At 37.4% G+C, this 17689-nt stretch overlaps 1 protein-coding gene across 1 annotated transcript in view; it reads right to left on the reverse strand.

The window, feature by feature from the left end:
- RAD51B (RAD51 paralog B) overlaps positions 1-17689 on the reverse strand; it is a 421765-nt gene that overhangs the window by 390211 nt on the left and 13865 nt on the right. Inside the window, exons 5-7 of the mRNA XM_009279297.1 lie at positions 15642-15778; positions 10708-10827; positions 9439-9622 (exon numbers count right to left, since the gene is read on the reverse strand). Coding sequence (XP_009277572.1) covers positions 9439-9622; positions 10708-10827; positions 15642-15778 — 441 coding nt within the window. The remainder of the gene's footprint in view (positions 1-9438; positions 9623-10707; positions 10828-15641; positions 15779-17689) is intronic.

Here is a 17689-nt window from a genome sequence, read left to right on the forward strand (position 1 = left end):
GGGGGGGGCAGTGAGCGAGCGGCCATGTGGTACCCAGTTGCCCACTGAGGTTAAACCACGACACCATCCAACCACGTGTGGAAGGAGAGGAAATTTTGCAGACTGAAAAAGGCAGGTTCTCTAGTTAACAGCAGCAAGCAGACTGCAACATGAAACTTCCAGATCATACTTCCTGAAAAAGCAGCCCCAGCAGTGCACCTGGTTCCACAAAAATGCAATATTCTCACAAAGCAGTCCTGTAGACACAAAGAGGGAAGTGATACAATCATCTCTACTACTACCAGTTTCCAAGCAAATAAGATTTTACTTTTGATCTCTGGGCACATTTGTATTGTAACAGACATATGCATTACCCAATTTTAATTTCCTCTTATCCCCATCCCTTTACACCTCAGGGGGCTGGTACAATATTATTTAGGAGTGACAACTGCAGAGCAGGTCCTCTTTATTCCCAGAAGCCCTGGGGCTGAGTAACCATAAAGCAAACAAACTCTAGAGAATCTGGAAATCAAACCACTAATTAGTCTATACTGACCTCATACAGGTAAGATTTTTCCAACAACTTGTAATCTGGTCAACTATTCTTTGTATTGCTATCGTGTCTAGAGACTAAAATCACTTTCAGTTACACATTATGCAAATGTAGAAATATTCCTAGAGAACCTACAGTTTAAATAAAAATTGAAGGACAAGAAGGAGGCACAAGAAAACATGAGAAAAGAATGGAATACTCAAAACATAAATACTTCTCTGCAGAGTCACAAATAGATTATTGGCCTAAAGGTTCAGGCAATTTTTCACACAGTCAAAACAGTACATCTTGCCAAACCCTAAACTCCCAATAAGAGGCATAAAAGCCCTTCAGTACAATTACTGTTGTTTTCTACAGCACATACAGAGTAACAACATGACAGGGAAGGAAAAAAAAAAAAAAACAAATTTTTATTTGGGTTTTATTTTTATTTTAGCAGTAGAACATCTTATGTAGGTATGTTACTTAAACTAGAGAAATAACCTAGATGAATCTATTACAGGGTATAATCTGTAGTACCTGTAATCTACCTATTACAGGGTAGATGCAAAGTTAATCGGAAAATGACACATAGCAGTTACCAGTGTTTAAAGGTCTCTTACTGAACAAAATGGGATAGTCTGCTTGAAGTCTGGTTCTATCCAACAGTTACACAAAGAATCTGTAATAGAAAGAATGATCATTTTACTTGCAAAAACAGGAGAGCAGGGAGGAGACTGCAAGTACACTAGAATATAAGATTAGAATTCAAAATCATCTTGACAAGCCAGGAAAAATAACACATTAGAAGGAGGAGCAACTAGCTAAGTAACAAAGTCAGCAGATACAGATCCAGGGTTTTAATGAATGGTAAGTAAACGACATCGGGCTGTTACAAAGAAAGCAAACAGATTACTACGATGCATAAACAAGAGGATGTCCTGCAAGGCATGAGAAGAAACCCTTCTCCATACCTAAACATTGGTAGAGATTCATCTGGAATACTGTCCCAGTTTTGGGCACCTCACTTTCAAGATGATGTAAATCAGCTGAAGGGAACCCAGAGAAGTGTAACAAGAATGAGGGTTAGAAGATGCAAGAAACTGCTACTTTAGTTTGGATAAAGTCTTTCAGAAATTCAAGTCAAGGCAGGTATCAGGGAAGGTGTCTGTCCTCCTTTATACCAAGCATTGTCCATGATCGTATAGCAGATCAAAAACAAATCTGGTAATAAAAATCTCATTCCTCTCAACTCCCTCTCCTATACGTTAATACTGGTGCCTTCCTTCTACATAATTTCATATGTGCAATTGTGCAGAATGATAGCTTTTGGCAAAGTCACTTGCACTGTAAAATGGAAAAAGCAATGGAGGGAATACTTTAAAAGTATTTTAGTATTTAGAATTCCAGTATCATATAACTTTAAACTACCTCCTTTTCTATACTTCACCACCACATGAAAACAGGAAACGTTGCTCTACCATTTCTCATTCCTTTTCCTCAGCAGTATTAAACGTTTTATGAGCACAGACAGTCCAAAAGGAGCACTGTGTTGGGCCATAAATTGCAGGAACGTATAGTCTCCAGACACATATAAAAAAGTACACAGATGGCAGCAGTACTGAAGATAGTTGTAATTAAATTTTAACCAGTCATTTTAAACTAAAACAAAGTTGTGCCTTCTGAGAATAATTTTTAACAGCCACACGAGAAGACAAAACCATCTAACTTTGCCACTGTAACGACACTTAGCAGTTGAATTAACTCCCTTTTATCAAAACTATTTTTTGCTCAGTACTGTGGAGCGGAGGGATAATTGAAACATAAACAATCTGCCAACAAAAACAGGGTTTATGAAGTTTTAGCGAGGGCAAAGAAAGAACTCTGGTCTGTAAGCCCCCTTTAGCCATTTTGTTTTCCTAACTAAACAGTAACACAAATTAAAATTAATTTCAAACCACACCTTACAAACAGCAGTGTTCACATATATGTGAAATTCTGACACTTGTTTTTTAAGCAGGTTTTTGTAAGAAAACAAAGGGTAACACTAGAATATTTAATTAAAAAAAAACAAAGCTATAGACTCAGTTCTGGGCACGAAAATACTGCTAAGTATAACATGGGAGGAAATCTTAACATAAAATGTTTTGTTTGTTTCACAAAGTATTTGTTACTTAAACTGATGAAGCACACTGAACAAGGCTAGGTATTCTTTGCAGCAAAAGAGAATATGTTTGAAACCAAAAGTTCTGATATAGCTAGCACGAACATAATTTTCTAATGCTGCTCAGTTCACCATTTAATGAGGACATGAACACCAACTTGAATTTTGGTGCAGGGGGAGTGAAACATCTTGAAGAGGACAAGAATTGTTCTTTACTAGAAGAAAGTTAGTTTTGGAAGTAATTTTCCTGATTTAGGAAACAAATTAACTACTGTTTTCGATAGCTCAAAACAAAGTTAGGGTTGTTCAATGTTTCTTTCATTCATACAGAATAATAAAAGTCAGCAAATTCTGCAATATCTACATTATTCTAAATATTTATGCTTCTGTTAATGTTCACAATATGATTAGCATAAGACGCTAGTATCTCTTCATCCTATTGAGTTCATAGAAGGACAACTCAGTTTCTCCAAGAAGTTGGTGAATTATCTTAATAAAATTCTGCAGGTTCAGAAGCACTATTCTGTGTCTTCTAAGCAGTCACAAATTGTTTTAACTTTCATGCTGCTCCCTAGAGAAATATACAGACTTCATGAGAAAAAGCACCAAAGCTACTCATGGAAGTTAAAAGGGGTGTGGGGGTAGGGGGGGAAGAGAGAGAGAGCACGCGCAAGTAGTAGCCCCACACTGAAAGGAGAATTACATTATTAGGTAAACCTCAACCTTTTGCAGAAAGCAGATGGCCAGGAGTTCAGTGTGATTATGTAGAAATATAAAGATCCTTCTATTAGCAGTTGGGAAGGGTATTTAAGTTCACACACATACACAAACACAAGATATGCTTGAAACTTGAGCGACAAGACACTTCACATAAATAGCAGCAGCTCAACAGAAAAGGACCCATACTTTCCAGTGAATTCTCACCGCTAGAAACTGTTTGAACCACATCTGGCCTAAATATGGCTAGTAAAATTCTAGTAACTCAGTTCCAAAATGTTTTCTGATAAGGTTAGCTCCCCATTAAAGAAACACATGTTTCGATGTGGTATAACATATAAGATAATTCTCTTTTTAGAAAACTTCAAAATGGAACCAGTTATCTGAGTTTTGTAAGTAGAGAAAAGTTTTCCTTATTCTAGATTTAAACAACTTGCAAAGATAATTCAATTACTGTTTCTGTAACACTGGTACTAAAAACACTTTTTAGTAGCAAAGTATAAAAACAAAGTTTGCATTTCAGCAGTTTACAGTCCAGATACAGACAAATTCACCTGGAAGTCTAATGTACCTCCATAGTTTTGGAAAAGTCAGCATACAGTGTTGTTACATACTGTAACAACAAATCAGCTATTCATTTTTTCCAAACTTTCTACATATTTATTACCAATTCAAAGGGAACTGGCATTTAAACAACTTTTCTTCAGAAGTCTTCCATTTTGGAATTTGTTTAGCTCTCCATAAACTAGTATTTTCAAACATCAGAACAGCAATAGCAAAGGTGCAGAGGAGTTGACAAGCAACCATCTATGTGGAAACAGAATCAAACAGAAGCAAGGATAAGGCCAAATGGAAATACTTGCTTATAAAGAAAGAGAAAATTAACAGTTTGAATAGTCTCTCTTTGCCAACAGAAGCACTTCAATCTTGAGACACTTTAATGCAGGAAGCTGAGATGATACAATTAATGTACAATGATACACTTAACCAAAGACAGCAGAAAAGGCACTGCAGATGTCAAGTAATTTGCACATATAAATTGATTTTGAGAAGAAAAACTTACACAACCTAAAAACAAATATATATTTAGCTAAACATCTGGCTTTCCAAAGCAAATGAAAATCTTGGGTATAACGTTTACAGAGCAGAATGCAAAAGCGAGTGTGAAGCACTGAAACAAAAAATGTGAGAACTGAGTGTGAAAAGAAAATTGACTATGACAGCTTTAATTGCTGTCATATTATAATTACTGATAAAGTGAATTTTTAGTTTTTAAATGGAGCATGTGGCATCTAAAGGGGAAAAAATATTACCTGTGGAAATTATGGGCTTCTTGACTACTGTTAACTTATTTAGCATAGCAAATAAAAGCATTAGTTACATAAGGTTTGTCTTTCATTTGCACTATAAATCACAAGTGAGAGATGAAAGTCTCTACTCCTAAGCTATTTCAGAGTCTGAAAAAAAAAAAAAAACCAAAAGATACTATTATACATTTGCTGGTAGTAATGATAACCAACATGCTTATCATAAATAACAAAGTTTCACTTCACAGATCTATGAACACAACCCAGACAAAAGTATAAAGGACAGTCCGTGTTGTAATTTGATTAGCCTTAGGGATTTACAAAGCAAGTTTCATCTTCAGTCTCAATTTGACATTTAAAAGAATGCTTAAAGCAGTTTGGTTTTGCAAGTGCTGCTTTTAGAGTGTTTTTCCATGGAGATGTCTAGCTAGCTTTACACATTTTCTCAAGTACTAACAACTAGAAGACCTAGTTCTATAAATAGCAATGTTTATAAGCTATACAGTTAAATCTCAAGAACAATTCTAGTCATAATTGGGATTTAGTTTTAGCTCTTCATTGAAATGGAGACATCATTTCTCTCTCAACCAGCACAAACACTAAACTACTTTTACTGAATACCACTTACTAATAATTAGTTTCCTATGAATATGGAAGAAGAGAAGAAAGAAAATCCACAGTGTATTTTGTTTTGTATTCTTTTTAAGAAGGCTAAGGAAGTCAGGAAACTAGACAGGAAACATACAGGACTGATTACTGCTGCTTAAATATGTAATCTGGTAGACAGCATCAACACACATTGTAACAGAAAACATTCAGATCCAAATGCTCTCAAGTACAACATGCTCTAAAACTGATAAATGTAATGTAAGCTTTTCATATAGCTTTACATATTCACTGGATTTCAAAACTAAAGGGCTTTTTATTTGATTTATAGTCAAACTGTCCTTCTCAGTTTCTAGCAATCGCTTTTGATCTGACTTGGCTAGTTTCCACCAAACCTGGCAGAAAAAAGTAGGTTTTGGTCACGGCTGTGTGCAGGGAAGGGGAAAAAGGGGCACTGCTACATAGTGCCCCATGGAGGAAAAAGCTTCAGTGACGGTTCAGTCATCCGTATGGCTGCCAGGAGGCCTGTCAATAGACCAGAAGCGATCCAAACCTTGTGCTGCCTCTTGCCCTGGCATCATTTAAAGAGCCTAGGATGGAACAGGGCTTACTGCTAAGTTCACTGGAAGAAGGGATCACAAAAGGAAATCAGGCATCATATTTCACTTTTCAAGAAACAACTTATGTTTTACTAACATCCATACACAAGAAGAAAAAAGCTTTGTGTTTCTTTGTACTTTATAAACAAAAAAAATTCAAAAACCGTTAAGTCAAGCAAAAATTTACAATCACACAACACTTTCACTTACTTCATTCAGTGGCTAAGATGGTGCCATTCAACGAATATGTTTAGTATTTTTTTCTCATCTCGAAAGATGGATTAAGGTTTCATTTACTACACATTATTTAAATTTTACACTGAAGATGGCAAGTGTTGGTTTCCAATGAGCACCTATACATTGTTCATGGACACAGCATGAGTGCTTTCTCAAGAGTAATGACCCTATCCTCACAGCATCCTCACAACTAAAAGCTCTGTTATTCCCATTTTACAAACTGAAAATAGAGGTGGCAGAGAGGTCACTAAACAATGACCATCAGTTTTTGAGGCAGTTAAGGTCAGCTTTTTTCCAAATACTTCATACCATATAGAGCTACTTGCATTTGAAACAGATCCCCGTGAGTTCGCTAAAAGCTATGAATGCTAGTCACTTTTGCACATCAAACTAGATATCCTGACACCATGAACACAGAGTTATAAACAGCTAGAGAGTTTATAACGCCAACAGAGAGAACTGCGTTAAACTCATGTGAACGGCGTAACATGGTAGTACAGGGTTTCCCCAAATTTAATCCTATTTGAACCCATTTCCTAAAAAGGAAAAAAAGGGGAAAAAAAGCCCATTTAAAAATACTCAGTGACAAGCTGTTATTTGTTTAGTAATGCATTCCAATGATTAATCAGTCCAGTAAGAACACACCCCTTATTTGAAGTCTGAACTTGCTTAATTCAGCTTCCAGCCACAGAACTGTGGTATACCTTTATCAGCTGAAGAGAAGGTTGCTTTTATCAAATACCTCTTCCCCAAGTAGGTAGATATTGACTAATGAAGAAACCCTTAACATGTCCTTAGCTAAGCTAAACAAAGTAAGCACTTTAGGTCTTAATTACTAAGACTGCTCTCCCCTTCTCCCCGCCATTTTCAAGGCTACTCTCTGGAAGCTGATTTTTCACCTTCCTCGCTGGACTGTTAACAGCAGATGTACTGCTCCAGTAAGAGTTATAGCTAAATAGAGAATACACAACCTCCTTATTTCCGATTTCCTTGCTCAACTACTCAAAGCTTTTCACCAGACCTTTTAGTTACAGCCAAAAGGATTGACTTCAAGTTCAACTCCTATCAGTCATCAACTCCACATCTTTTTCAGAGTCTCAGACTGAGTCCCCCTACTTGTTGCCCAACTCAGTATTTAGTTGCACTGATTCTGCCATGAAATGTGTTACATATTGTTTCATGTGTCCAATTTATTAGTGATCTAAATCACTTTGCAACCTTACTAATGGTCTTTTAGTTTCAAATTTATATTTATGATTTTCTAGGTAAATTAAAAACACCTGAAATAATTCCAACACAGTTATTTACAATGAGAAGCTTGGATACTCTGTAACCTCAAGTAGCAGAGGTTAATGCAATGTATGCAACAGCAGACTTATCTCTAGTATGCACCAACACTTGCAGATGCATAACACACTCTGATCTTGGATTTTGCATGTTACTTATGCACAGCCTTGCCTAGGGGTCCATGTTTGCGAGAACCCAAATCTCTAGCCAAGGCCCTCCTAGAATTCTTAACTAATGGGAGTTACTACAGTTTATTTTGTAACAGAAAATTTAACAAATCTTTAAAATACTCCAGAACCAACCCACAAGCAATGTGTGTTAAAGATGATGATAAATGAAAATACAGTTGGATTTCCATTGAATAAATTGATAAATCTAATCAATAGGTGCTTTAAAAATATACAAGCTTTCAATCTGTGTATTGACAGGTAATTACACGGATGTTACCTATTTAAAAGGTAAGATATCTCACGGACCAATTCAAAAAGACAGAGCTGTGACCAGAGCACAAGTTCCTGCCCAAAATCCCAGAACTCCTCACCAAAGTGTTCACAGTGAGGAACAAGGACAGACCAGCACACCAGGTATCCCAAATGCCTCAAAGCAATCACGTTAGCTTTAACGTAATGGAAACCTTTAAATGTCCAAGCTTTATTTTCTTCTTAGGTAGGATGAATTAAGATCACAATCTTAGGCTACTTCATATTGTCCAACTCTAAGACTTTTGTGAATATCAACAACGTCTCTCTGACTGTAAGCAGGGCAGCAGCCTGAACTGTCAGAGGTTCCAATCCAGCTCAGCTTCACCATTTTAGTGAAGGTGGAGGGGGAAGCAGGGGGTGTCTAAAGGAGAAGAAAATAGAGAAATAGAGAAAAACAGTATCTTCCCATAAAACTTCTCCCCTTTTTCAAACGACTGCATAATATTTTCCCAAAATATGAGAGCGTACATACTTACACACAATTCTTTCCTGGCTTTTTAAAGCACTATAAACATTATTGGGTGCACTAACTAGGATGCTATCTTTTGTACCTGAACTTTAAAGGCACTTACGCAGGGTTTAATCTTCTCCATCAAAAGTCTTTAGAAATTACACGGCAGAAAGAAATCTATGCCTCTTAAGTCAGCCAGTTTCACACCTCTGATGTGTATATTTCTGGTATGATAGTTGCTGTGACCTCAGGAGCGTCAGAGGGAAAAGGCCTCACCAGTCTTACTCAAGTTCTTGACACAGTTTCTCTCTTACACTGGAGTGATGAGTAGGTTACCCATACTAGGAAATACTTCCAAGAGTTGAGTCTCAATGGCATCTTTTGAGTTGATACGATCCTCCATGGATCATATAATGAAGGAACACACACACACACACACATTTATGCAGGTTACATCTTCTAAAGCACTTTTCAATCAGTTCCACCCAGTCCCTGCACTGAGTGTCCACGTCTTCCTTTGTATTTCATGGGCAACTCCACAGACAAGGATTTGCTGAGCTGTTACCTTCCTTTCTGCATTAATTAGCATACGTTATCAGTCACAAAAAGAATTTATGCTGCTCCAGAGCATAAAGCCTTTTGAGATTCTATAAACTTAAGTAGAAGGGACAGAGGCAGAAAAAGATCTTCACCTAGTCAGAGTACGCACTAGTTAGCGTAAGCATTGCATTAGAAGGGAACCATAAGGATAAGCAATATTTAATGGCGGCAAAATAAAATACAAGATTTAAGAAAAAAAATAGAAAACAAAGCACTGAAACGCAGCTGGAGAATCTTGTAAACCCTTATCTGAAGTCCTAAATAAATTAAAAAATTTAAAAAAAAAAACCAGTAACAAAAACCACCAAGCAGAGCAGTTACTGTTCCCGCATTCCCCAATTATTTTCCAACTGGTACCTGCTTGAAGATTCCTGCTAGAAGCTTTTCTGGTTTTCATCTTCCTGTCATTTTCATTCTTCTCAGATTTTATTACCTGATACTGTAAGGCAAAAACTTAAGAAAGGAGGAAGAACTTACTGGTATTGAGAACTCCTCTGCCAAATACTTCAACACTGATGCTCCTCTAGCCAAAAAGTTACTTCTTTCTGCCAGGTTGCCTTGGAGTTTTGTGTCAAACTCCTTTCTGACAACTGAAGCCACAGAGTCAATTATTATGAGTTTAACTTTCTTTGAAATAATTTCTTCTTCCAAAGACATAATCCTAAAAAAGAAAAAACAAAAAAAAAACCCAGTCATTGATAACATTATTTACACAATTTTATAACCCTGAAATTGTTTAAATAAAAGGTTTACTCTAATAAGCTGAAAGTCAACCCCTCTTTTTCCCTCCTCACACACCACCTCCACTAACATCTGCACGTACTGAAGAGATTTGGAAAGGAATCTGAGGCTCCAGTGGGCCATGTAACCCAAGGCAGGACCTCTCCAAAAGAGAGGTTTGAAGAACCTCTAGTTAGCAACACTATGCTGTACAACCCCTGAATGGCAGACAGCAAGTTAACTGGACATTGAAACTGTGCCTTTTTGCTCACAGTAGCAGCATCCCATTGCCAACACCAGAATCCTTGGTGTCTATATATGCAGAAGGTCAAATCCGTTTCCGTATACCTCCAAAGACAGCATACCAAACCTAATTCATTGATAATATGCTACTAGCTATTCTCTGATAAAGCTGCACTAGAAGAAAAAACTATTCTTAGAATAATTCTCCCACTAACATAAAATACACAAGATGATGCTAAAATAGAACTTAATTAATTTTCATTGCAAAACATCTTCAAAAATTAACATAAGATAACAACATAACAATACAACAGTGCCAACAACAGCATTCAGGCTGATGACTGTTAAACGATTCCTCCCTCCCACTGCTGGAGGGGTCCCAGTCTTCCTGGAAGCAAACTGTGCTTTGGAGGAGCAAACTCCTATTTCATGGAAAACGTAACTCTTATACTATGGTCTCTCCACAATCCAAGACAAGACAAGACCTGTCACATGAACACATGTGTTACACTCCCCTTTAAAGGCTTACAGGGATCAGATCATATAGAAATTTTCTATCAGAAAATAGAAAACATCAACTGGATTAGTCACATACTATGAAATGAGAACAGCAATGTCAGTCTTTCTGTAGTAATTTTACTTTGTTGGAGACCATGCTGTTACCAACATGAAAAGGCCTCAAAAAAATGAGTTACTCTTCATACAACTTTGATGTAAAACAAATATTGTTACAGACAATCCAGTCAAAATGTTCTTTTTTTTTTGAACTCTGGAGAAGAATACCTCTTCAGTACACTGCCACAGGTCAGCTCTCGATACAGGTGAATGCTACGGGTCATGCAGGACAGCTTTTCATCTGAGTCAAAATAAGCGGGGAATCTGTTTCCTGCTATCTCAATCAACCTATCAAAAAAACAGAAGGCATACCACTGCAAAAGGAATAATGTGGGATAATAAGGCATCAAGTATTCACAAAGCAAACAAAGCAAACCTCTGAATGATAAGCAGATACCAAGTAATACTGGAAATCTTTTTCAAAGAAGCAGCATCCTTTAGCAGTCAGACTGAAATACTGGAGGTCAGAACAGTTAGATTCTCTTCCCGGTGATGCTAGATTCAGTGGTACGCTAGGGAAAGACATAATGTGTCTGTACACAAAGAAACAGCGTATCTCCTGTAGAAGGAAACTGCAATGAAATCATAAAGTGGACCTTGTGTCACCACAGAAATTTAACAAGCTGGTAACAAACAGAAGATCCATTACAAGATTCAGCCAACATGGAAGCAGCACTGCAAAGAACAGAGTCCAGTTCGACTGCAAGTACTTATACAAGCAGTACATGTACGGAAAGTATGCCTGCCAAAGCGAAAATCTTTTCACAGATAATCTCTCCTTAAAAACAAGAACAAGGTCATTTGGATGGGAGACTTTTTCACTGAAACCATTTCCACTGCACCAGTTACCTCTTTGTAAAAAGAGCTTATAAAATCTTAAGAAAGTATACTTTTTAGAACATAGCAAAAAAAAAAAAAATCAGCACTGTGTCACAAAGTGACTGAGGCTCCAGCTGCCAGGCAGCTACAACGAAACAGCCATCCATTCAGATAGCACAGGTACAACTGGCATGGCTTGATATAATGAAATGACTAAACAGTTTAAGTGGCCACTTCACTGATAGAACTGAATGTGGGATTCCATGATTAAATGTTCTCCATTACCTTATTAGCAAATTCATGACCCTTCAAAACCTTGAATTACAATTGTTAAGCATACTACTGTTTATTATCAGAGTAGACTAAGGAAGCGTATCAGATAACTGATAACACCAAAAGAAGTCAGAGGAAGTTCGACATTTATTATTTGTTGTCAAAATACTTTTATATTCAGAAACTATGCTTTGAAAAAACCTCTTGCACAGATGTAAAACTAAACAATTTACTGATGAGAGGCCAACATTCTCAGCAAAATGAGATTTTATAGATAAACTCATTGAAGACACTGAAAAGGTATACGTTTAGAAATGCTGACTGCCTGCAAACTCTTCAGAAGTCAGTGGAAAGAAGTTCCACCCCTCTGAACACAAGGCAATTTTATCTAGGTCCTTAAATAAATCATCAAAGAATTTAACTTAGAAACTCATAGATACAATCTGAGCACTGTAAATTTTTTTCCACAATGAAGATTTTATTTTTCAATAACAGAAAATATCTCATCATTTGTATTTTACACAGACATATCCTACCACCTATAGCTTGGGAAGAGTGGCATCTAGTGGATGATACCTGTGGGCACAACTTATTGGTTATCTTGATGCTTTTTATTTAGGCGCCTTTCATTAAGACCCAAAATGTTAAAGCTATTTTAGAAAAATTCTTTTAAATCACTTTTATTTGGTTTAAAAATAGAAACACTAAGCTTGAATGTTAATATACCTATCCTGAGCAAGCAATTTCATTACAAAATCCTGAATCTCATTCATTAGATACATTACTTATTACATCTAAACTTGTCCCGCAGAACTTCCAGGGACAGAATCTTGTCTTACCATTTAATGCACAATTAATCATGCAGACCATTTGGGCAACAGAGATTTGTCATTCAGTGGTCTGCATGAAATGAGATTTCAGCATGCTTCCTAATGGACATGCATATCGCAAAGAACATCATTACACAGACTGACTTAAAATGACACGCCAAAATCTTGCTGAGATAGCAGTACTATTCACAAAGCTCCATGCAGGTTCAAAGCTCTTTAAGATCTAAATCCTGTTTGTCATAATGAGACCAAAAACTGCACAGAACATCTTCTCTGCAATCAGGGCAGAGGCCCATGGGGTGGAAAATCCGTTTGTTCTCAGCTTTCGTTCACAGAAATTTGTATCTAGTATTTTTCACAAGTAATAAGTATGGCTAGAGAGAAAAGCAAACCAAACAAATTATTTTCAGCCTTTCTAAATAAGTCTGGTATGTTTTCAGTTAATAGCTGCCTAGAGTTGAATTGAACTGCTACAGAACTGATGACAACAATTTTGATTTCCAGACTTACTATGGCCATTCCGGCTACCTGTCCTAGTGTCCGTGTTGTGACAAAGCTGAATGATGGACATCATCTGCACTGTTACGGCTTTCTCTTACATGAGAGAAAAATATATAAATTGCAGAAACCGGTGGCATATCTTAGAAGACCAGCCTCAATTCTGATCACTGTTCTCAGCATTGCTATTAGATTGAACTAAACTGTCATGTTAGAGAATAAGTAATAAGACTATGAAAGTTTGTGGAAGCAAAAAGCTCCCTGCCCTGAAGTAAGACGTGCCAGGCAGAATGACAAAAGAGAAGTGCCTTTCAGCAAAAGAAATAGAATTAGCCAGCTTTATGCAGTATCTTTCTAGAAGCAGCACAGCATTACAGCCAGTATGACAGCTACAAGTTAGCAACTCTCAGCCCTGAAAAGCAGCAGGGATACAAACACTCTTCTCAGGCTTTCTGTAGAGACTTTTGAGTTTTAAATAAAAATAGTACCAGCTAAATGTCTCCATTAACCCCTTTAAAAGAAGTTGCTATTAAATGAAATTTTTCCTCTTATCTGAAGTGTTTAGAACAAGAACAAAAACAAAATCTCTTCTACTTGCCATCTATTAATAATACAGGATTACAGTATCATAAGGAAATTCAGGTTAGAAAAAGAACTCAGGAGATCTCCAGGCCAACACCCTGTTCAAAGTAGTGCCAGCTATGAAATCAGAACAAGTTACTTGAGGCTTTATCTAGTTATATTTTGGAAGCCTCCAAGAATGGAGGCAGCACAACCTCTCTGGGCAACCTTTTCCAATTCCTGACTGTCCTTATGGTGAAAAAGTTTCTCCATATATCAGCACAGAAATGGATTTCAATGTATGCCTGCTGTCTCCCTGCCATGCACCACTGTGCCATCTTCTTGATGGCCTCCTCATTGGTAGGGAAAGGCTGCTGTTAGATCCCCCCAAAGCCTTCTCTCCTCTAGACTGAGCAAGCCCTCAGTCTCTCCACAGAGGGCAAGTGCTCCAGCTCCCAACCATCTTAGTAGTCCCCTGCTGAACTCCCTGCAGTTTGTCACGTCTTTCTCGTACCGAGAGCCCAAAACTGGACACAGGATCTAGATGTAGTCTAACAGGTACCAAGTAGAAGGGGATAAGCACTTCCCTCACTCTGCTGGTGCTGCTCCTTAGAGGTTGCAACACAGAAAGTATAAGATGTAGCTTGTCAGCTGAAATTGTATTTAGCTATCATTTCCAACTGAGCAATACTAAATATGATTTAACACATAAACATTCTCATCCTTAGTAATAATATTATTTTTACCATGTTCCCTTTCTACATCTTACTCTATTTTCAGCAGTTTCATTTTCACATTCACCCGTTTTCCTTTTCTTTAGCATTCACTTCTAAGCAACAAGTCTTAACTCACCCATTAGGTCCTACCCTTTTTTACTATCTACATTTCAGGGACCTGAAATAAAAATTAAGTGGCATGTAAGAAGGGAGCACCATACTTTGCAGAGCCATTGCTTGAAGCTTTTTTTCTTTGATATATTACACTTCTGGTTTAAAGCAATTCAAACTTTTGTGAAATTAACTTGACAAAAACAGGGTTAGAAACCCCACCTTCTCATCTGTGGTAACTTCAAATGATTAAACAATGCAAATACATTTGCTTTGATACTCCAGATTCAGGCCATGGGTATGACTACTAAGTCATCTGAAATATGTAAATTATTTCAATGAATGTTTTTCTGCCCATTTTTCTACACAAACAAGAATGAGACTACTGTACTTCTTGTCTTCCCCCAGACCCTTAATAACTTTTGAACTCACTAATTCCAAACAACAGCAACAAAGGAATAGACATCTCAAAAACATCAAATCTTCACGGTTTAGAAAAGTTGGTAGCTAAGTAAATTAGAGCTACCTTTAATGAAATACTGCAGAATTATTTCAACAGTTCATCAGTCAGTTAACATGGGAAGAGTGGTAATCAACATGTGCATACACATCTGTAACTCTCAAGCAGATACAGCATATAAAGTCTCCTGCCCATTCAGCAGTTAGAAGATACCGTAAGTGCATAGCTGAGCAGTTTCAGTCACATGGACAAAGCAGGAGATATTAGAAGAACCAGAGATGTTATAGAGGTAAGGGAATATAGTACTGCATGGCCACTAAGGATATAGGAGAGATGTGAGGTTACTGCAGAAGGAAGTTGGAAGTGCAGAAGAAGGGCAGGGGGCCCCACTCTGCAGAAATAGGACAGAAATCTGAAGGAAAACTGGCTATGTCAGTCCTACTGTTCACAGAAAAACCTCCATTTCCTTTGCACTCAAAATGCTGGGGCTTTACATCCTCAAAACCTTCCTGCTAACTCCACAAACTAAACTGCAAAGAAAGATTTCAGGTACAAGACCGTTAAGACCATTTATAAATTAGAGAGCGCGCCATCCACCTCGTCATACCACAACTGGAATCTGCAACATCATACAAATTAGGAAAGTGAGAAAACCACTCTATTAAATTAATTTCATCATCTATAGAATAACTGCATATATCAGATGAATGCTTAATAACTACCATAGGTATTTATTTATAAATGCTTAATTATTGCTCAGAAAATAATTGAAGGCTCCAAGATAAAAGGTGCTAAAGAAGTTGCAAGTGTGTATTTTAGAACTTTGCATCTTACCTTTCAGCACTGAATGCAGACTCTGTGTCAATGTATATAACAGCCCCAGCCAGTCCTCCCATGCTTACAGGCAGTGTAGCCAGAACACTCACCATAATACAAAATTGAGTTTTGCCACAACCTGGTGGGCTAGTTATCTGGAAGAAAAAATATCAGTAACATAAACAAGAGATGTCATATTAATTTCACCCTAATTCTACTTTCAACTGAGACCCATCAGCCAGAACTCCTCAAATTCTGCTCTTCTAGTTACCAAAGGAGGAGACAGCCACAAAAAGGTAGAATGCAGTCCACAAAGAGCAACTTGCAGTTACTCTTGGATCTGTGCCTTGCAGTCAAACTTATCCACTGAAGAGTAAACAGTTCTTCTTCAGACACAGCATTATGCTTGTACTTTATTTCTTTGACATCCTTTATTACCTCTCATATTTGAGGTCCCCTACTTTCCCCCTCCTCTTACAAGGTCTTCCCTAGAGCCACACCTAGTTCTCTTCCATCTTCTTCTCTGTGCTACCTTCTAAAATAGAGCAGAATTAGAAGATTCACAGTTGACATTCCCATGACATCAATGGCCTTTAGAGCTGAAAACAAAGTCCAGAGCTAATGAGTTCACAGATGTAAATGACTGCTTAGGAATCATCATTACCTTGGTTACAACCAGGTCTCCCTTGGAAATCACAAGGATAATCACTTATATCCTTTAAAGACTGAATGTTCAATATGAACCAAATATATACATAAGACAGATTTTATCTGCCCCAGAGACTACACTCTGCTATGCAGCATGTGTTTTGTCATTGGTGTTAACTCCCTATTACCATATTTCAACATGAACACCATTTAATGATCCAGACCAGTTTGCTGATTTTAAGCTTTCACCTGCGCTTACTGAAAGCCTACTGCGGTTAAGCAGTATTCAAAAAGAGCACACTCAACTTGTGTGAAATGGTTCCAGTATGATTTTGATCCAAGAGAAAAACCACAAGGATCAAAAGAATACATTGTTTGATGAGATCCCCAGTTTCTGAGAGCAGATTTTCTTCTAGAGATGGCAGTATGCTGTTCTTTATCCACTGCAGACCTTGCAGAGATTGTAAATGAATGCTGGGCTGTGTGTTCAGATAATCATATGTTCATTACTACTACAGTGGGTCTTTAAATACAATATCACATTGTCACTGCTTCTGGGAAGGGAGATGATGACATCTTAAATACTTAGAGGGCTGAAAAACAGCAAATACAAAGTTGAAGTTACTTTAGGCACTAAAAACAGAGTGACGGGTTCATTCTGATGCTAGTAGGGACTAAATAATAACGCAAGATAAAAGTAAGCCTCTCGAGGGAAGTTAAACCACAAAATGAAGCATACCTCCTCAAAACACCTAGTATTGCCAAAACAAAGGCCTAAACACAGAGCTGTCGTTTTAAATTAAAAAAAGAAACCTTACAACAGGCAGACACTCAAAATCAAACTGATTTTTGAGCCTAAATACACAATAGTTTGTTTTTAAGTACCAACACCCTTTCACCACAAGATACTACAGTATTGCTATGGTTTCATTTTAAGCAGCAGCAGCATGACTTGAAGCACAGAAAATTTACAGGGAAACACTGAGGGACTGCATTAGTTACGGTTACACATTAGCTACTGTTAACAGTTGGTTAAAATCCCTTTAATCACTTTTGTCTTTAAACAAGGCCTGAAAACCAAGCCATATCGGTCAATCTACTTGAAGCTTTAATGCAAGAGAAGCATTGGATGATTTTTGTTTAGAAGCACACACTGCATTTAGTGAATTACAGATCAGGAATCCTTCATATTTATGCAATTATCTGTCCTCCATCCAGTGTACTTAAATTACAAAATATCATAGAATCATAGAATCATTGAATCATTGAGGTTGGAAAAGACCTCTAAGATCATCGAGTCCAACCGTCGACCCAACACCACCATGCCCACTAAACCATGTCCCTAAGTGCCGCATCTACTCGTCTTTTAAATACCTCCAGGGATGGGGACTCAACCACTTCCCTGGGCAGCCCGTTCC

Source organism: Aptenodytes forsteri, unplaced genomic scaffold, assembly GCF_000699145.1.
Source record: "Aptenodytes forsteri isolate BGI_AS27 unplaced genomic scaffold, ASM69914v1 Scaffold3, whole genome shotgun sequence".
In the NCBI taxonomy this organism is placed as follows: domain Eukaryota; kingdom Metazoa; phylum Chordata; class Aves; order Sphenisciformes; family Spheniscidae; genus Aptenodytes; species Aptenodytes forsteri.